At 37.3% G+C, this 21,704-nt stretch overlaps 1 protein-coding gene and 1 pseudogene across 2 annotated transcripts in view; one reads left to right on the top strand and one right to left on the bottom strand.

Moving 5' to 3' along the window:
* LOC149842762 (uncharacterized) overlaps positions 1-21,704 on the top strand; it is a 147,565-nt gene that overhangs the window by 87,444 nt on the left and 38,417 nt on the right. The window contains exons 3-7 of one of the 2 annotated variants that reach the window (XM_089999410.1): positions 7,218-7,501; positions 7,696-7,801; positions 7,909-8,274; positions 8,366-8,445; positions 8,551-8,675. In XM_089999410.1, the coding sequence (XP_089855536.1) occupies positions 7,218-7,501; positions 7,696-7,801; positions 7,909-8,274; positions 8,366-8,445; positions 8,551-8,675 (961 nt within the window). The remainder of the gene's footprint in view (positions 1-7,217; positions 7,502-7,695; positions 7,802-7,908; positions 8,275-8,365; positions 8,446-8,550; positions 8,676-21,704) is intronic. The other variant, XM_089999411.1, reaches the window with a different exon arrangement.
* LOC149842763 (1,4-alpha-glucan-branching enzyme pseudogene) lies at positions 4,980-7,072 on the bottom strand (annotated as a pseudogene).

The following is a 21,704-nucleotide window of genomic DNA, read 5'->3' as shown; positions in this document are numbered from 1 at the left end:
CTCTGCGAAATAAGTTTCAGGACAAGGCTGTCAAGTGCAGATTTGTTGGGTATGCAGATGAATACAAAGGTTATCGATGCTATGACCCTACTACAAAACGTATTAGGACCTCCAGAAATGTTGTCTTTGACGAACGAAATTTTGAGGTCAATGACTCTGCAGCGTTGTCATCTCGAGAATTAGAAGTATATGATCCATGGATGAGTGCATATCTTTTTGCTAATACAGGAGAAACATGTCAGACAAATTGTCCTTCCTTCGGCTTGAGTAGGAAGTTACATGACCCACAGATGCATGTTGAATTATCTCCAGTTGAGTCTCCAGTTGAGCCACCCCCAGTAGAACGCTTCTCTGGACAGATATACACTAGACGGGACAAAAATACAGAGCCGAGGAATGTGGGCAGCATCGCCACTGATCCAGCTCAAAGGCCGTCACGCATTAAGCATCCTATTCAACGATGAGTGAGTTATGAGACCTTCTCCCTTGATTTCCAGTTGTTTATGTCTCAGCTCACAAAACAGGATGAACCCACTTGTTTTAATCAAGCTCTTCAATCCCGTCATTGGACTGAAGCTATGAATGAAGAAATGGAAGCTCTTCATGACTGTCAGACTTGGGAAATAGTTCCTCGGCCAGAAGGAAAGAATGTAGTTGGCTCAAAATGGGTTTATAAAACAAAGTATAAGCCTGAAGGAAGTATTGACAGATATAAGGCACGACTTGTTGTTCGAGGATTCACACAACAATATGGTGAAGACTACGATGAAACTTTTAGTCCCGTAGTCAAAATGGGTACTATTCGTGTCATCATATCCCTAGCAGTCGATCGAGGTTGGAGCCTTAGCCAGATGGATGTTAAAAATGCATTTTTGCATGGAACTTTAAAGGAAGAAATGTATATGGAACAACCTCCTGGTTATACCGAGAAGGATCCTACTGCCTGGGTGTGCAAACTAAGGAAATCTCTGTATGGGTTGAAACAGGCGTCCCGTTCCTGGTTTGAAAGTTTCTCTATGCAAATTTAGAGTTATGGTTTTAGAAGATGCTCTCTGGATCACTCACTCTTTATTTACCAAAAGGCAGACATTGTTATACTTCTTCTTATATATGTTGATGACATTGTGATCACTAGGAGTTCAGATAATCATGTGCAAGACGTGAAACAGTTTTTAATGAAAATTTTCAAGATGAAAGATTTAGGGGAGTTAAGGTACTTTCTTGGTGTGGAAGTTGACAGACAACAAGACACATTGACACTCATGCAACAAAAATACACCCTTGACCTTCTGGAAAGAGCCGGAACAACGAATTGCAAACCAGTCAGTACTCCTAGTGTATTACATCAAAGGCTGAGCTCTGAAGATGGTCATCCTTGTGTCAACCCTACAACGTATAGAAGTCTCGTGGGGATGTTACAGTACTTGACCTTTACCAGACCTGATATAGTTTATGCTGCGAATCAGGTATCCCAGTTTATGCATGCTCCAACGGAGGGTCATATGGAAGCTGTGAAGCACATTCTACGCTATTTAAAAGGAACTATAGGAGACAGACTTGTTTATCGCAAGAACGATAATCTGCATAGAGGACATGAACTCATCACTTATACAAACGCAGATTGGGCAGGGGATCAAGATGAGCGACGATCTGTCTCTGGATATTGTGTATATATTGGACACAATTTAGTGTCCTGGAGCAACAGAAAACAAAAGGCAGTGGCACAATCGAGTACAAAGGCTGAATACAGATCGATGGCTGCAGGAACGGTAGAAGTCACATGGCTTAGACACTTATTGAGTGATCTTGGGGAGACAATTATTCGATCATTTCTTCTATGTGACAATCAAAGCGCAATCAACATTGCATGTAATCCTATTCAGCATAGCAAAACGAAGCACATTGAGATTGATCAACATTTTATACGGCAAAAAGTCGAGATGAAGGAGATAGAACTACGTCATGTTCGAACAGAAGATCAAGTGGCAGACCTGTTTACCAAGGGTTAACAGGACGTCAATTTTGGCTATTGAAGAGCAAGTTGTACATGCTCCAAAATCACGTACAACTTGAGGGAGGGTGTTAAAATATACACTGCGTATGGATCTGGATCCAGATCCATACGCATGGCATGTTAAATGAAACCAGATCCATACGCATGGCATGTTAAATGAAACACATGTCAAATTGGCTTCATTAATGGCATCCTTGTAATATCTCTGATATTACAAGGATCATTGTATACCTGTTTATTTTATATATCCTAAGGTTTGGAGGTCGAGCTCTAATGTGTGTGCCGCCCCAGCCGATTGTGCATCTCTCTCTCTCTCTCTCTACTTTCCTGTGCATAAGCTGAACCCTTCATACGAAATCTGATAGGAATGTCGTGCAGCTGCGTGCGTCTACGGGTGTAGATGATACGAGCGTCGGGCCGCAGAGCGCGAATTGGACCCGTTGCGTAAATCTGCAAGAGTGTGAAATATTCAATTATGCTAATGTAATTAACGGTGTGACGAGGGGAAGGGTAGGATTAGGCGACAGGGGACCTCGGCCCCTTCCTGACCGAACAACAAATGGCAGGGGCCTCGGTCCCTGCCTGACAAGACAACCGACAAGGAGTGAGACCCTGACTGTCGAAGATAGCGAGGCGACAGGGGACGAGCCCCTACCGACAACACCGAGGCGGCAGGGGGCGAGCCCCTGCCGACAACAGCAAAGCGGTAGGGGGGAAAGCCCCTGCCGACAGTAGCGAAGCGGCAGGGGTCGCGCCCCTGCTGACGGCAGCGAATCGGCAAGGGGTTGAGCCCCTGCCGATGGCAGCGAATCGGCAAGGGTCGAGCCCCAACCGGCGGCAGCGAATCAGCAGGGGGGCCAGCCCCTGCCGTCAGCACCGAAGCGGTAGGGGTCACGCCCCTGCCGACAACACCGAGGTGGTAGGGGGCTAGCCCCTGCCCGTCGGCGAAAGGTCGATGGCAGGGGAACAAACCCCTGCCGAAGAGAGAGAGATCGGGGCGACATGAGCTACCAGCCTTCTGCCGACCCCTTCGCAGGTCATGGCAGAGGTGAGGGAGACAGGAGGATAACCGACCTCCTGTCGGTCGCCCGATCTTTCACAGGGAAGAGAAGGGCGGTCTGCAGGGGCCATTGCCTCCCCCCGGCTCTCCGGCGTACCCCCAGAGAGAGGAGTAGACAGGGGCTCCGTAGGCCTCCTGTCGGCCTCTGATGGATACGCAGGGCACGGCAGGGGCCGTGCGCCACCTGCCGGCCTCCCTGCGAACCCCTAAGAAGGGGGAAAAAGAGGGAGGTGAAGAGGGAGGGCACAACAGGGGCCATCAACCTCCTGTCGTGCCTTCCGGCGAGATAACAGAGAGAGAGAGGTGAAGGGAGGAGACGGCGTACCTGGGGAAAGGATCGCCGGCGTCGTCAGCGGTCGTAACGGCGATGGCGATCTGAGCTGGTGGCGTGCGCAGGGAAGGAGGAGGCGCAAGAGGGAGGTGTGTCTCCCCTTGTCCTCCACTGGTGCTCATAAAGAGTTCGGGGGAGGAGGCGAGAAATCGGGAAACCCCGATTTCCATCCTTATCGGGTCGAAAAAAAGGGGGGTTGCGGCGCACAGTGGAAAGGCCTCCTGTGTCGGGTTATGAAACCCTAACGATGTTGGGCCCGGGTCGGGTCCAGACCCGACCCGGCCCGGGTCCGATATATATATATATATATATATATATATATATATATATATATATATATTAACGTGGGTTTTACAAAAGCAATGGCAAAAGCTCGCATCTACCCCTGCGAGAACCATCACGGGACTCCCGCCAATGGAAACACATAGAACAATGCAATATAGTACAATCAAAATAAATGTGATTTTTGCGATGCATTTAAAATATATAAAGAAAGCGCAAACCAACACTCGAGGCTCACCAAGCCCATGATGATTCATTTCAAACATTGATGTATCGTATGTAAAAATCATAACAATATGCAATTTATGCAATGATACCAACATGATTCCAAATGCACATTCATTCATACCAACTTAACAATGTGCATGAGCTACCGGTCATATGCATGTGTTCACCATCCATGTGAAATTGCTTTTATGAAATCACTTATTCATGATTCATAAGTACATGCGAACATTTATGCAGGATTGTACATGATAAACACACATCGATTTCATGTATGCACATGCACTTGAAACCATTCCATAAATGCACGATAATTAAACATGTCCCATAAATGTAAGCATATGAAACTTTTCATTCATAACATGTATTAACATCCACACACATGAACATAACCCAGATCTAGAAATTGAATTTCAGGGCTGCACACATTCATATCATGTATGCACTTATACCGAAACAAACTTTGCAATAACATGTTAACAAACATGCATTCATATCCAACATGCTAAATTCAAACTAAAGCATAAGAAGAACTTCATGCATCAAATTAAGTCCACCATACTTAGCAAAAATTCTGGAGAATAATCACATGACTAGGCAAGCCTCCATTAAAGAAACATATAATAAATATTTCCCTGATTATGCATACATGTAGTTACAAATTAGGGGCTCAAATATGCAGGTTTAAACATATGTTCATATTCACATATGACTGTCAACCGATCAAGCTATAAGTGCATGATAAAAAATCTAACTTGAACCTTAAACCTATTTGTACATACCTATTCAACAATACCTATTCATCCAATGTTTTCAATAAGCATGCCATTACATATATGTTTTTTGAAAAATATATGCATTTAGTATTGTTTCTAGGCCTATATGCATGCATATACACAGCCCATATCAAAATCCACCATTGGAAATCGATATTTAACATAGGGGTCCCTCATAGGACCACTCAAAAATTCTGTTATACATGGACAAAATTTTTACTTCATGAAAAGAGGTAAAAATACGCAAAAATTCAGCCATGGAGGACGATCCATGGATCATCCTCCATGCGTTCAAAGGAAAACATGCACATACATGTTTTTCCCATAAATTCCATCCAAGATATTACATGAAATCAAACCGGCGTTCAATTTCTCACTTATTTTCAAAAGAGGAGACCCGTACCTTTGATGAAAATCGAAAAATAGAGAAGGATGATAGTGGAGCAAGGGCTGTTGGAGAACGAGCGGGACCTGTCGTGCAGTCTCACTACCCATGAAATTAAGATAGCCCTCGCCTCCTAATGCCATTGTTATGAAATGAATCATCTTGTGAGGTGAAATCCCACGATCAAAAATAGGAGAGACACGCCATAAGCAAGACATTCCACTATACATTTCTTCGTCCATTAGTAGAAACACAGGTGTCTTATCACCAACAATTGTCTGGTCATGACTCTCTGCATATGAAACACATGCCTCCGTGTATCTCCTGTTTGTCAGGCACAAGACAATCTCTTTCACAGACTGTAGTTCATCCCTTTTGTTGTTTAGATAATCAATCCACTTGTCAGGGATTGCCATGGCCAACCGATAATCAAAACCAATTCCACCTTCAGAAATAGCTCGACCAGTGTGGGCATACCAGAGACATCCTCAACAATCAAAATGGCATCAGGATGGAGATTATGGATAAGAGAATTGGCTAGCATAAGATATACAATGGCATCGACATCAGTAGCGTCACTGAAATATTCATTATAGTTTCCTGAAAATACCATGTTAACACCATGATGATGATACAACATGGACGTAATCCCATCAAAACGAAACCCATCAAATTGAAACTCCTCAAGCCACCATCTCAAGTTAGAAAGAAGAAAACACAGGACTTCCCAGTTTGCATAGTTAAATGAATGACAATCCCACAGCTTATGATAACCTCTTTCAGCAGTATGAAAGTAGGATTCTTGTGTTCTCTGGCCCACATCATAACCATTAAGGCCATCTGTCACATTTGTACTTGCATGGCTGTGAACAATATCCATCAATACTTGCAAGCCTAAACCATGAGCTTTATCAATCAAATATTTAAGATCCTCGGGTGTTCCTGATCTACTGCTAACAGCAAAGAAGTTTGTAACATGATACCCAAAAGCTGCATAATATGAAGGTTCCATGACAGCCATCAACTGGACAACATTGTAGTTATTTGAGTTAATACGCGATAGAACATTGTCCGCAAACTCTCTGTATGAGCTGATGTGTGGGTCTGAGCTACTCATTCCTACATGGGCTTCATATATGCGTGGTGCCAAAGGCTTTGCTGGTCGAGCATGTTTGAACTAATACCTCTCCGAAGGGGGTGGATCCCAATATACTCCATCATATGCAGCTGCAAATCTCGTGGGATCAACTGTTGCATATTTTATCCAGGCTGGGATTCGATCACACCATGCTCCATTGGCACACTTAAAACGGAACTTCACTTTTGAATTATGAGGAATTGTTGGATTGCCATACGAGTTTGGTATTTTGATAGTCCAAACACCAAATTCGTTTCTTTCCATTTGGTGGTGTGACCCATTCCAGCCATTGAAGTCTCCAATGAGTTGTGCTTCCCTTTTTCCTGTGAGAGGGAGGCTGCTGTTGCGAGAGGCGAGTCCGCCGGCTTCGGTTGCTCCACTGCCGAGCAAGGGTTCGAGAGGAAGAGCGAGAAGGAGAGGGAGGCGGTGCTGTCGTCGACCACGTACGCAGAGAGAGAGAGAGAGAGAGAGAGAGAGAGAGAGAGAGAGCACCGGCTCAGTCGCACACAGGGAGGGCGGAGTCGAGAGAGGAGCGAAGGAGGAGGCGCGGTGATGTGAGGAAGAGAGAGCGAGAGTGGAGAGACTGCGAAGAGGGATGAGGGCGAGCGACAAAGGGTTAGGGTTTTTCTGAGAACCCTAACCCGCGCCCTCTCTTAAAAAGAGATCGGGGGCGATTCGGGAAACCCCCTCCCAGTGGGGGAAAGGGAGAGCAGCGAGGGGGAGGAAGAGGGTTTTAAAAGACCCTCGCCCCCCTGCGTATCATGTTATAACCCTAATGGGTTTGGGTCCGAATCCGACCCGGGTCCATTTTTTTTTTTAAATTTCATGGGTTTTACAATGTGTGCATGCATACATGCACATATGTGTGCACATGCATGTGTGTGTGATATGATTGTTGGGGGGTGAGGGGTATGTGTAATGTGTGAGTGTATCATATTTCATATTTTGGTTTTGGGTTCTTTGTATTTTTATATATAAGTTGCCATGTTTTGATTCTTGATACTAGTGCCTCCATGATTTTTCTGGTGAGGATGCATCTAAGAATCTGGGGGAGGAAAAAACAGGAATCTCAAAGGATTGCGAATCTCTTATTCTGAAAAGGGGAATGGAAAGCGCTAACTTGGCAGATGAAAGGGAAGTAGATACCTCATTAATTTTGTCTGGAAAGACGGCAGTAAATGAGGATCTGGAGGCAGATCACAGTGTGGAAGAATCTGAAAAAGTAATAAATGAGGACGTCATACATGAGGCCATCCACAAAAGGGCTTCGTATTTTAAGGCTCATTCAGAGTACGTGTCTTATGGTTCTCTAAACACTCATTTATTGTGAACTTTTTTGCTTTTGCTATCCATTTTTTTAATTCAAATTCATCATCTTTCGAGGACATTGAGTACCTTGAGGTACAAGCTAGTAATATTGCTCTTTTATTACTAAATGGATCTTCCAGTGCCATGACCAATTTCTCACTGATATCTGCTTTCAGAACTGTCACTTATTTGGGTGCTCGTCGCTTGCTTGAAGAGGATCTTCAACTTGATAAATTTGCTCTTGATGCTTATAAGAATTTCTTTCGTGAGAATCTAAATGAGGTTGGTCTTTTTCATTCGGGAAGCAATATAAGTAATAAATAAGTATATCTGCATTTATTTTACTCACTGATTTAATTTTTTAATGTTTTGTTTGTTGTGTTTGCCAGGTGTTGGGTTCAGTTGTTGAATCTGTAAATGGGTCAAAAACCAATCATTCTCGTAATGCCTTCTCTGCTAAAGAAAGTAGCAAGAAGCCTAAAAAGCTTAAAGCTAAAGAGAAATGTTCAAAATCATCAGATTCAGATAACACCCATAATGAGGTTGAGGATAATGACATACAACAAACAAAAGAAAAGAGACCAAATATTCAGAAACAGAGGAAAAGGAAAACTGAAGCATTAAAAGTATGCAAGAAATCAGGTGAGACGAGCAAACAAGCAAAACCAAAATTAGCTAAACAAAGTGAGGGAAAACAAGATGGTGAGGGCTCCTCTGAAGATAGTTCTCAATCATCACATGAGAATTATGTCAAGGTTTTGTGTTATTTTATCTTTCAGTTTGTAACTTTGCTGGGAATTTAGTTTGTTATGAAGTTCCTTAACATTTAAGAATGTTGACGTGCAGGAGAGAAAACAAAAGTCATCCGTGGAACATGGAAAGAAAATCGAGCACCTAAAAAGTATAATAAAATCATGTGGGATGTGGTATAGTTTTAATCCTTCACTTTTCATTTATATATGATGGAGAATCTAATCCTGTCACCAGACTGTTTATTGAATTTCCTTCGTATTTAATTTGCTTTCTATCAGTGTTCCGCCATCAGTATACAAAAGAGTAAAGCAGGCTCCTGAGAGCAAACAAGAGTCAAATTTGATTAAAGAGTTGGAAGATATATTAAGTAGGGAAGGGTTGTCTTCAAATCCTTCTGAAAAAGGTAATGCCAACTGAAATATTGACCTTTACAAGAACTGCACACTATTGTCTTCTATTTGATTAAAGGGTTGGAATATGAAGGTGAATCAAGTGGTGGTCTTCTATTTTTATTATAGTTTAATTAGTAAAAAAATGTCATGGGCCAGCCTGGTCGTTGACTCATGGCTGGTCTAAGAAAATGCTGGCTTGGGTTTAAACCCAGTTTGGGCCAAGCCTTGGTCCAAAAAGCAGGCCCATGTCTAGCTCAAATGGGTCAGGCCACCAGCTGCCCAACTCCCACCCTAGCTTTGGCCCAATCTCTGTATCTTCTCTTTTGAAATATTGTTTTTAATTGCTTGCTGTCCCATGGTATTGTCATATATATGTATATTTTTTTCTGTTTTATCCAAAATACCCGATAGGGGTATTTTGGTCTTTTCACAGTGTAATATAAGTTGTGTACAACTTATTTAAGTTTTTTATTTTCTTAATTTTTTGATTTCTTCTTTTTTATTTTCCCCTTTATTGGGACCATTGGGGCCCCCACTTGTATAGACATTGGGGTCCCCAACGGTCACCGTTGGGGTCTCCAACGTCTATCTATTGGGAACCCCATTGGCCCCCTCTTACTCTCTCTTTCATTATGTATATAAAGGGTTTTCCCCCCTTCATTCATGTAAGAGTTTTTACACTCTCTTTATAAAATTATTTCTTTTTTAGCCTTTTGGCATTACCCCTTTGTGGGTTTATGTAGTTGCACTTTATGTGCTTGTGATTTCCCCTTAATGGGTTTGTGTATTTGCACTTTATGCGCTTGTGATTTCGTGTCCATTATTGGACCTTCAAGTGTTATCACTTGTTATTTGTATTTTCACCTATTTCTTTACATGGTATCAGTGCCCAATTGTGATCAAGCTAGTTTTTCGGTGCATCAAAAAGTGTGTCATTCAAAATTTGAGAAGGTGGTGAAGTATTCGTTACCTCTCATTTCTTCTCTTCTCCTTGGATTTACTCGGTATGTATTTTACATTTCTTAAGTATTCCTTGTGTTATTTAGCTTATGCATTATGCATGAAAAAATTATTTTTTTTATCGTTATACATATATATATATTCTATGTTATTTGTTAAATTAAAAAAAAATGTATGCTTTGAAATTTTTTTATATGATATTTTAATTATCGTTGAACTTGTTTTCTTATCATGTTTTGCTTATCTTAAGAAAAACTAGATATATGTATCATGTTTGAATCTTGGAAAATTTGAAAACTTGCTTTAATATATATATATATATTATTGACCTTAGATGGTTCGTCAATCATGTTCATATCTTAAAATAATTTGATAATGATGTTATATTTCATTAAGTATAATCTTACTTGAACTTGTGTGTATAACAATAGTAATGACTTTAGGTGTTTTGAACTTATGATTATGTTGTTGACCTCACGCCTTGCATATGATTTAAATATTGTATTGCATGCTTGATGGACATGCGTGTTCAGGTTTAAAACCCTTGACTCATTGTATACTTAAAATATAAACTTTTATATAATGACTTTAGTGTTTTAAATTTATCACTTGCATATATGCTTAAATTTGTTTGTAAGCATGTCTTTTGTATGAGATATGTGACTTTAATTATTGCATATACATGAGTCTTTTTAATCTCTTTATGAGAATGTATGCACTTGGTTTTTCGTTTGGTTCTTTTGGTATCTATACATATGCTTTGATTCTCTTTAGTGGCATTAATTGTTTTATAGTCGACTTGTGAGTTAAATCTAAATAGTCTTTTTCAAAATCATATATATTATTTTTATCTTTTCTTTGAGAGTCATTGGATTCTTTGCATGTGATATGCCTTATTACATTTATTTCTTGATTGATGTATTCATGAACTCTTTTTGAAGAATTGTTTATAATAAGCATGATTCTTATTTGCTTATTAAAAATTGTTAAAATTGTCATGGGACATATTGTAGGACATATGATTGCACTACATTCATTCTAAGATTTCATCTTATTTGTTAGAGTTTTTTTTAAATCGGTTCCTTTTATAAACTAGATCAAGTTAGCTCCTTATATAACTTGCTTATGTTATCAATGCTTCTTAAGCATTTTGTGTATGAATAAAATATTATTTATTTTTTCGAGTGTTCCTTCATTTATACCCTTTCAAGGGTCATGCTTGTAGTGTCTCCAATGGACACCTTTTTGTGAGTTATTCGTGCATTTGTGGAAGATCTATTATTGAATTTGATTTGAAACTTTGCTTTTCAAATCAGTATTTTGTTTGGAAAATGTTTTCTGTGAGTATTTATTGTTTTCTTATGGCATCTGTGTTGTCCATCACAGACTTTTATATAATGCATCAATCTTCTTGGCCTTGTTATTATTGAATCAGAGATGTTTGTTGGGGTGAGTTATGTGCACCTCGTGTTATGTCATTTTAGATTATCAACTTGTAGTTTGACTCTAACTGACAGTTATGTAATCTTTGAGTGTTTTGTATCACTCATTTATTTTTTGGCCATTGATTTTATTATGGATGCTTTTAGTTATGTGTATCTGTGATGACTATCTATTTTTTTTGAAACTATGGTGTTTTGAAATGTAGTTAAAATTGATAATAATTGCATTAATGTGTTTCCATTACAAGCTTTCTTACCTCGATTGTCTTTTCCTTTCTATGCCTCTTATCTTAGTGTCATTATAAGTAGACGAGATGTTTATTCACACCTTCGTATGTGATTTTTAGCCCATTGTTGGCTTTATATTCCTGCTCTAGTAACTGATACACTTGTTTTAAGTGACATTATATGTAGATAAGAGATCTTGATTCACACCTTCGTGTGTGATTTTTAACCCATTGTTGACTTTGTACTCTTGTTCTAGTCGCTGATATACTTGATTTTGAGTGTCACTATATGTAGACAAGAGATATTTATTCACACTTTTGTGTATGATTTTTAGCCCATTGTTGGCTTTGTACTCTTGTTCTAGTCGCTGATACACTCGTTTCAAGTGTCATTATTGTTAAATCATATATATATATATATATATTTAACACTATAATACCGATAGAGATATTATAGTCTTTTTATAGTTGTTTTATTAAACAACTATATTTTCTTTTCTTTCTTTTCTGTTTTTCTTTTTTCTTTCTTTTTTCTTTTTTGTTTTGTTTTATTTCACGCCAAATAGGGGCCCCATAATATAGTCGTTGGGCCCCCCAATGGTCACAAATATGATCGTTGGGGGCTCCCAACGACTCTTTTGGAGCCCCCTTTTGGCCTCCTTTTTTGAACCCTTAGTGTGTGTATAAATAGGGGTGAAAACCCTTGTATTTTTTAGTGAAGCCTTTGTGCTCTCTTTCAATAAAAGAGATTTTATATTTTTAGTTTGTGATTCTCTTATGGCTTGTGTATGTATTGTCCTATAGTGGACTTTGCTATTATTTTCTTTGTGTATTTGTCCATTGTTGGACATTGTGAATGCTTGTAACATTCTTCATCTTTCCGCATACTTCATTACATGGTATCAGAGCCATTCAGTTCATAGAAGCAAAGGCGTGATATTCATCTTTTTACTCGTCTTTATTCTTCACACACTTTGGTGGCATCATGGAATCCAAAATCGATCTATCCTTCAAGCTCAATGGAAAGAACTACATGATGTGGGCATCGACAATGGAAAACAACCTCAAAGGTAAGAAACTTTGGAGTTATGTAATGGGTTCTATTCCGGAACTTTAATTAGAGCTCACCAAGATTAAAGGAGACCAAGAAAAGGCTCTTGAGAGAGATGCTCGTCTCAAAGTCATTGAAGACCATCAAAGGAAAGTTGAAGATTGGGAAAACAATCATGCCAAGATTCTTGCTTGGTTCATGAACAATGTTGAACTCAAGGTATGTGCAAATATAGCTAAATTCCGCCGAGCCAATAAGGCTTGGTTCTTTATGAAGGGTATGTATACCAAAAAAGACCTTGCAAGAGCATATTTTTTGCAAGAAAAGATTAGAACCGCCAAACAAGGTGATTCGAGTATACAAAATTACTATAGTGCATTAAATCCACTATGGGATGAGTTGGCTCTTTTAGAGCCCAAATGAGTTGCTACGAAGGATGTTGAACTAAGACAAAAACAAATGAAACAAAATCGATTATTTCAATTTTTGTTTGGGCTATGCCTCGAATTTGAGCAAGTGAGGTCATCACTTCTCCATAGGTCTATTTTTCCTTCAATAGAAGATGCCATAGTCGAAATCACACAAGAGAAAACTAGGCTTGGCATGAGTAAGAATATTGATGAAGTGCTTGCCATATTCAAACTTGGCAACAATGTGAAAACCTATAAACCACCAAACTTTGAAAAACAAGAAAACTATAGTGGAGGAAGAAAGATGATTGTATGTCATCATTGTTATGAGCCGGGTCACAGTAAACTCGCTTTCCCAAAGCTAAATGGAACATTCAAGCCTAAGGTGACTTTCCTTGAAGAATCCACCACCAAAGAAGATGAAGGCAAGAGCGGTGGCCTCAAAGAAACTCTTGGTCAAATCTCTATGGCTCTACAACAAATTCTCAAATTCACTTCCTCCACATCGGGTGCGGCCATTGCATCTACTTCGTCTCCCGGTACGTATTTTTGGATCTTACACTCTGGAGCATCTTTTCATATAACCTCACATGAGAATGCATTAACCGTATACATCAATTCAAAAAGTTCACGTGTTTCCACGACCGATGGAATCTTTTTAAAAATCACAAGTATTGGAACACTTAACTCTAAAAATTCTCAAAATCATTTGTTCCAAAAGTTAGAGTTGTTTCAAAACTAAATTTAAATCTTTTTTCAGTTTCTCAAATCGCCGACCATGGGTGTGAAATATCTTTCTCATCTAATGGATGCTTTGTGCAGGATTTTCAGTCCGCCCGGACTGGGCAAGGCCATAGGAAGGGAGACCTCTACTATATGGATCATCTAAACCTTCCTACAAAATCTTTTTGTACTTATGTCCAAGATAAAAGCATTGAAACTTGGCATAAAAGACTTGGACATCTAAGTTATTCAAAAATGTATCTTTTTCCATTTGAAAACAAATTTTGTAAGAAAAAAGACATTAATCCCAAAGATTGTATTTTTGAAAAAATGAAGTCTATTCCATTGCCAACTAGAACATTTCTTTCTACAAGACCTTTTGAATTGGTGCATTCGGATGTTTGGGGTCCATCTCCGATCTTGTCTAAAGGTGGTTACTCTTACTATGTCACTTTTATAGATGACTTCACTAGATATGTTTGGATTTATTTTTTTAGTCATAAATCAGAAGTATTTTCCTTTTTTAAAGAGTTTCATATGAAAATTCAAAATCAATTTCAAAGCAATATATCCATTCTTAGATCCGATTCCAGTGGAGAATATTTATCTACCGAATTTCAAAATTATTTAAAGCTAAATGAAATGTCATAAAAAATCGTGCCCTAAAACTCCACAACAAAATGGACTAGCGGAAAGAAAACATAAGCATATTATTGAAATCGCTAGAACATTGCTTATCTCTAAGAATATTCCAAAAATTTTTGGGCCGAAGCCGTCTTAACCTCAACATATTTAATCAATAGAATGCCTTCTTCTAAACTAAAGAATGTCTCTCCATATGAAAAACTTTTTAAATTTTCTCCCGACTTCAATCGCCTTCGCATCTTTGGTTGAAAATGCTTTGTCCTCTTACATAAGAGAGATAAGTTATCCCCAAAGGCGATTGTGTCTTTTTAGGCTACAGAGAAAATAAAAAAGGCTATAGGTGTTTTGATTTCAAAAATAACAAACTATATGTTTCAAAAGACGTAACCTTTTTGGAAGATGAGAATGGATTTGAAAAACTAGATAAACAAAATGAGATTGACTACATGTTTTTGCATGACCTTATAGATGATATATGTGATGATTCTATGAATCATCTTGAAAATATAGGGGATACTTGTGATGTATCCAATATTGATGTATCACCATATAATGATGATATCAGTAATGAAAATATTAATGTTTATACCTGAAAAGAACAAGAAAGGCCTATTAGTGCCTTGGAGAAGTTTTCTCAACTTACCGAATCTTTGGAAGAAACCCCTCTTAGGAGATCTTCTAGAGAATCAATTCCACCCAATAGGTTTGTATCATATGAGTCCTTTACACCTAATTATCGGGCTTGTCTGATAACACTATATTCATATTATGAACCTACTTATTATAATCAAGCCAAAACTATACCACATTGTGTTTGAAGCCATAAAGATAGAATTAGATGTCTTAAAAAAGGCCAATACTTGGGAAATAGTCAAACTACCTTCACATAAAAAAGCTATTGGATGCTGATGGGTCTTTAAGGTTAAAACCAAAAGCGATGGATTCTTAAAAAGTTATAAAGCTAGATTAGTGGCTAAGGGATATTCACAAGAATATGGAATTGATTACGAGGAAACATTTGCTCCTGTAGCCAGAATGACAAGTGTTAGAACTTTAATAGCTGTCGCATCAACCAAAAAATGAACTATATATCAATTCGATGTGAAAAATGCCTTTTTTAAATGATATTCTAAATAAAGAGGTATATATGGATCCGCCACCCGGAGTTAACATTGGACAAGGTCAAACCCTTAAACTTTTAAACGCTTTTTATGGTCTTAAGCAAGCCCCCAAGGCTTGGTACGATCGATTTAGTGATATCATGATTAAATTGGGATTTTGTTTCTGTTATACTCACACTGCTCTTTTTGTGAAAAGTGTAAGTACGAATATTGTGATCTTATTACTTTATGTTAATGACATGATTATCATAGGAAATTATCAAAATAGTATTGTTAATGTTAAAAATATTTTAAAAGATAGCTTTGACATGTCTGACGTAGGTTTTCTTAGATATTTCCTTGGTATTGAAGTTGCATATTCTCTCCGAGGATATATTTTGTCACAGATAAAGCTTGCTGCAGATATATGTACTAAGTCTGACATTTTAGATGATAAAACGGTGGAGACTCAAGAAGTAATAAATAAAAAATTAAGGTTGGAGGATGGGGTTCTTCTAGAAGATCCCACACTCTATAGACAACTCATTGGATCTCTCACATATCTGACTATCACCAGACCTGACATCGCTCACGTTGTTCACTCTGCTAGTCAATTTAAGCATGCTCTTACAACTGTGCATATGAGTGCCGTGCTTCGGGTCATCTGGTACCTCAAGAACACTATAACTAAAAGGCTATTTCTATCTTCATCTTCTTCCTTAAATTTATTTGCCTATACTGATGCAGATTGGGAAGGTAATCCTAATGATAGAATCTCAACTACTAGCTTTTGTGTCTTTTTAAGAGATTCTTTAATTGCTTAAAGATGTAAGAAGCAACAGAAAGTCTCACTATCCTCTACTGAAGCTGAATACCGGGCTATGACAACCACTACAATGAAACTTGTTTGGCTTTGAAGTCTTCTCAAAGATATGTGGGTTGAAATTACTGGAGCTTCAAAGCTTTGTTGTGACAACAAAAGTGCCATTTATATTGCCAGCAATCACACCTTACATGAGCAGACCAAACATATCGAAATGGACTGATACTATGTTCGTGATGAGTATCTATGTGGAATAGTTACATTGCCATATGTCACATTAGAATATCAGTTAGCCGATTTTTTCACTAAATCTCTTTCTGCTCCACGCTTTATGTTTCTCCTTGGAAAACTTTTGGTCATCTCCCCGTAAAGTTTGAGGGGGGTGTTAAATCATATGTTTATATATAACACTATAATACCCGATAGGGGTATTATAGTCTTTTCACAGTTGTTTTATTAAGCAACTATTTTTTCTTTTCTTTATTTTCTGTTTTTCTTTTTTGTTTTGTTTTATTTCACGCCAAATAGGGGCCCCACAATAGAGTCGTTGGGGCCCCCAACGACTCTTTGGGAGCCCCCTTTTGGCCTCCTTTTTTGAACCCTTAGTGTGTGTATAAATAGGGGTGAAACCCCTTGTATTTTTTAGTGAAACCTTTGTGCTCTTTTTCAATAAAAAAGATTTTATATTTTTAGTTTGTGATTCTCTTAAGGCTTGTGTATGTATTGTCCCATAGTGGACTTGGCTATTATTTTCTTTGTGTATTTGTCCATTGTTGGACATTGTGAATGCTTATAGCATTCTTGATATTTTCGCATACTTCATTACAATTATATGTAGACAAGAGGTGTTTTTACACACCTTCATGTGTGTCTTTGGCCTTTTAGTGACATGTTGTTTATGCTCTTGGTCTAGTCACTGATACACTTGATATTTGAGGTTTGGAGGACTAGGAGGTGATTGCTTGTGATGGTTAAATTGATACTCTAATTTACTCATTCAAATGTTTGAGAATTTTTAATCTATTCAAAATTGTCTAACTCATTTTTTCTTCTATGAGAAATGATTGATTGAAATAATTTCATGCATCAGTATTGAATTGTTGAAAGTTTGAAAAATATTACTTCTTGATATTTGGGAGAATGTAATTTTTCACAAATTGGTGTTCATTTGCAAATATCATTTTATAAAATTTTTAAAATATCTCTTTGAAATTTCTAAACTTTGACTGCTTATTTCAATGAAAGATGTTTATAGATAAAGTTTTTTTGCATACTCATATTATGAGTCTTCTTGTGTACTTGAGGTTTTTGTGAGTATGTCCCATAAATAAATACTTGAGTACTGTTATGACTAAAGGTACTTGATTTTTAGATTAGATTCATGCTTCTTATATGCATTTTATTGAAAAAAAATAGTTATCTTTTTTTTTATTATTTTATGTGCAATAGAAATGCTTTAATTACATGATGAATATATGTGTTTACATAATTGTATGCTTAAAGTTAATTAGCTATTTCTAAATCTTTTATAATGCTTGCTCTTTTTCACTAAAGAACTTTTTATGCCTTTGTTTATGTTTGCTTCTTTGTGTACATATCTTTCTTTAACAATATAGTAAGTTTATCGAATGGTCTTTGAGCTTGATCCTCTTATCGATATTTTCACATGGCGATTGATTGAAATGCGTAGAATATTTTCTATGCATAATTGTTTTATCTCTTTTTTGAATCATATGTTTTATGCATGATCAATGTTAATGTTTCTTGAAAAATGAGTTGACTCAATATATCTTGTTTGAAATATTCTATTCTTGCTTTTAAATTATATTCGGCAAAAATATTTTTCTTGTATACTTGGAGCTTTTTCGTTTGTTCTACAAGTTCTTAAAGATAAGATGAAAGAGTACCTTTGATACATCATGATGATAGTTAATAAAAGTGATTGGGGATGATCATTATTAAAGACAGTTGAAGGCTGACATTTGCAAAATTCTTTGATATGCTATAGAGATGGTGATTTTCATTGAAGACTTGGAATCCTTCCTTTTGTATTTTCAAACTTTTCGTCCTCTCCACATAAAGTTTGAGGGGGCGTGTTAATATATATGTATCTATCTATCTATATATATATATATGTATATGTATTTTTTTGTTTTATCCAAAATACCCGATAGGAGTATTTTGGACTTTTCACAGTGTAATATAAGTTGTGTACAACTTATTTAGGTTTTTTATTTTCTTAATTTTTTGATTTCTTCTTTTTTATTTTCCCCTTTATTGGGACCATTGGGGGCCCCACTTGTATAGACACGTTGGGGTCCCCAACGGTCATTAATATGATTGTTGGGGCTCCCCAACGTCTATCTATTGGGAGCTTCAATGGGCCCCTCTTACTCTCTCTTTCATTATGTATATAAAAAGGTTTTTCCCCTTCATTCATGTAAGAGTTTTTGCATTCTCTTAATAAAATTATTTCTTTTTTAGCCTTTTGGCATTACCCCTTTGTGATTTTATGTAATTTCACTTTATATGCTTGTGATTTCTCCTTAGTGTGTTTGTGTATTTGCACTTTACGTACTTGTGATTTCGTGGCCATTATTGGATTTTCAAGTGTTAGCACTTGTTGTTTGTATTTCTGCCTATTTCCTTACAAGTATCTCTTCATAGTCTGTCTTCCCCTTATTCTTTGCATCATGTTCTTTTGATGCATCTAATTACTTAATTTTCTTCTTGGTGAGTTACTACTATCTTGCTTATCTTGGGGCAATAGTTTCTTCATCACCTCTTTGGTGAGAATGTTTCTTCATCAACTTCTCTTTTGGTGTTTGATCTAAGGCTGTCTTTTTGTTAGGGGGTTTCACTGAGTGATGTCCCTTCTAGGTGTCTTTGTGTAATAGAATTAACTCTTAAAGGGTGTATTCTTAAGAAGGTTTTGGAAAGAGTTGCTTGTCTGTTCATTGTTTTGATGCTGCTACTTGTAGGATGTTCTTAGCTAACTTCATTAGAAGACAGATTGATGCAATTTGTATTTGGAGTTGAAAATGGAGATTGTCCTTTATTAGAAACGTAATATATGGTGGCAATGCCCATGAACAATCAACTGTATGCCAAGTAATCAGATTATTGTGAAGGATCATGGAACTCTAGAGGTTGAAATGCCACAACCTACGACCTTGTGCAAGAATAACCAATCAACTCTATGCATAAAAAGATTTAACACAATTAATTTGCAGCCCATACATAAATGTTAGAACCAACTAGACAATATTTTTCATTAAAGCTATTAGCAAAATGAAACCGGCTGATATTTGTAATAACTTACTACTTGATATCTTTGTCCCAACTTGAGTGCGAGTGTTGAGTGAAGGGTATTTTTGTGTTTTTTCTTGTAGTATGGTCTACATTAGGACTTTTTTTGTTGGGAAATTTTCAAATACCCACCAAAACTTTTGGGTCTAATTTCTATGCACACCAAACACTTGAAAGTTTTGAACTTCCCCCAAGAGTTTTTGCTTGGGTTAAGCAAATGACACCAGGTTAATTACCTTCAATAACTTCTATTATTTATCTATTAGAATGATCATTCTACCCATGCACCTTTCCCAAATTAAAGACCCTAGTTATTAGGAAACTTTTCTTGGCCTTATTAGCAGTTGTCATCTTCCTAATCCATTCTTTCTCTCTCTTTGAGTTCAGAAAAGAGTGGACATTGAATACAAGCAGTTACTCAAAGATTCAACACCTTATAGAAAACTTATCGGGGCACTCTCTTACCTTTTAATCACTAGACCAAATATTTCACATGTTGTACACACAACTAGTAAATTTCAACGCTCTTCTACCACTATCCACATGAGAGTTGTTTTACGAATCATTAGATATATTAAAACCTCTATTTCTAGGGGTCTTTTTCTGTCTGCCTCATCTCAATTAGATTTAATTGCTTATGCTGATGTTGACTCGGGCGATGATCCCAATAATAGATATGCAACCATGAGTTTTTGTATTTTCTTAAGTGAATCTCTAATATCATGGCAGTGCAAGAAGCAACAAAATGTCTTGCTTTCGTCAACTGAAGTTGAATATCGAATCATGGCTACTACCATGATTGTAGTGGTTTAGCTGCAAAGATTGTTGGCATATATAAAAATTCAAGTAATACAAGCCTAAAAATTGTGTTGTGACAACAAAAGTGCGATCTACATTGTCAGCAAACATACATTTCATGAGCGCATCAAACATATAGAAATAAATTGTCACTATGTACGCGAGGAGTGCTTACATGACACTATTAATCTGCCTTACATTACATTAGAGTACCAATTGACAAACTTCTTCACCAAACCCCTCGCAACTTCTAGATTCCACTTCCTTTTAAGCAAACTTTCGATTATTTTACCGTAAGTTTGAGGGGAGTGTTAAAATATGTAATTTTTGTACATATGTATATCTATATATATTATAATATATGTATATAGTATATATGTATACATATATGTATATATAATATATATATTTTATTATTCATTTTTTGTAAATTATTTTTTTGTTTTATTTTTCAAAGTTGACTGAGACTAGGCTCTAGTCCAACGGCTAGTCAAAGTAGCTGTTGGATCTAGTCAAATGACTAGATGGTCTCTTCTCTCTCCTTTCTTTACTCTCTCACTCCTCTCTCTCATTTGTATATAAATAAGGGGTGAACCCCCTTTGTTCTTTAATGCTTCTTGCATTTTTTGTGAATAAATACAATTCTAATTTTTATATCGAGAGTCTCTTTGGTGAGAGCCCTTTGTGGGTTTTTTATTGAGCTCTTTGGCTCACTTGTGTGCTTGTTCATTGGGACTTTTGTGGACATTCTTGTTTGTGTGAAGACTCTCATTTCCTTATAAAAACTTGGATACATCAATGAGGAAGTGAAAAACCCCTGATAAAAGAGATTCCAAGTATTTGGATTGAAAATGCAAAAATTATCTTGTGATTGTGTGGCTCCTCTACTATATAGATCCTTCTGTTGGTGAAACTGTATGATTTCCAAGATTTTTAAAGAGGTGTGTGATGCAGTTTCAAATGTCTATTCAAGGCACATCAATGTAGCTAAGAAAATTGAGATTAAGGACAAGATTAAAAGATGCAAGCAAAGGGAAGGCAATGAGCTTATAAAGCTATGGGAAGAATTGAGTCACTTTGATAGAATCAAGTGTCTGCATTGTGTTAAGGAATGCAATAAAGAACTGGAAGAACAAAAGGTGTTCGACTTATTGTAGGGTATAATGACTATGAACTTGTAAAATTGAATCTCATGGGAAGAGAAGTACTACTCTGTCTTATCGTCTATATTCTCCTTTAAAGGGAGGAAGACCGGGACCATTTGATGGTGTTCAATGAGTTAATGATTGAGAAATCTACCCTCTTTAGTGAGCATACCTCACTTAAGTGAGAGAATTAGGGGGAGAAGGGAATAAGCTACTCAAGGTTGAGGTCAATGATTTGGTGGTATAGATGAGAAAGATAAACTGAAGTGCGCACACTGTGAGAAGAATAGATACAAACAAGATCAGTGTTAAGGATTTGGTAGAAAAGTCATATGGAGGAGAAGTCAAGCATATAATGCTTCCCGTAGCACTCAACGTAGGAATAGGCTAAGTAGAGAGGAATCCAT

The sequence above is a fragment of the Nuphar pumila genome, chromosome 3, assembly GCF_984573655.1.
Source record: "Nuphar pumila chromosome 3, dmNupPumi1.hap1.1, whole genome shotgun sequence".
In the NCBI taxonomy this organism is placed as follows: Eukaryota; Viridiplantae; Streptophyta; class Magnoliopsida; order Nymphaeales; family Nymphaeaceae; genus Nuphar; species Nuphar pumila.
The sequence above is the reverse complement of the archived record's forward strand: the minus strand, read 5'-3'. Positions and strand labels throughout refer to the sequence as shown.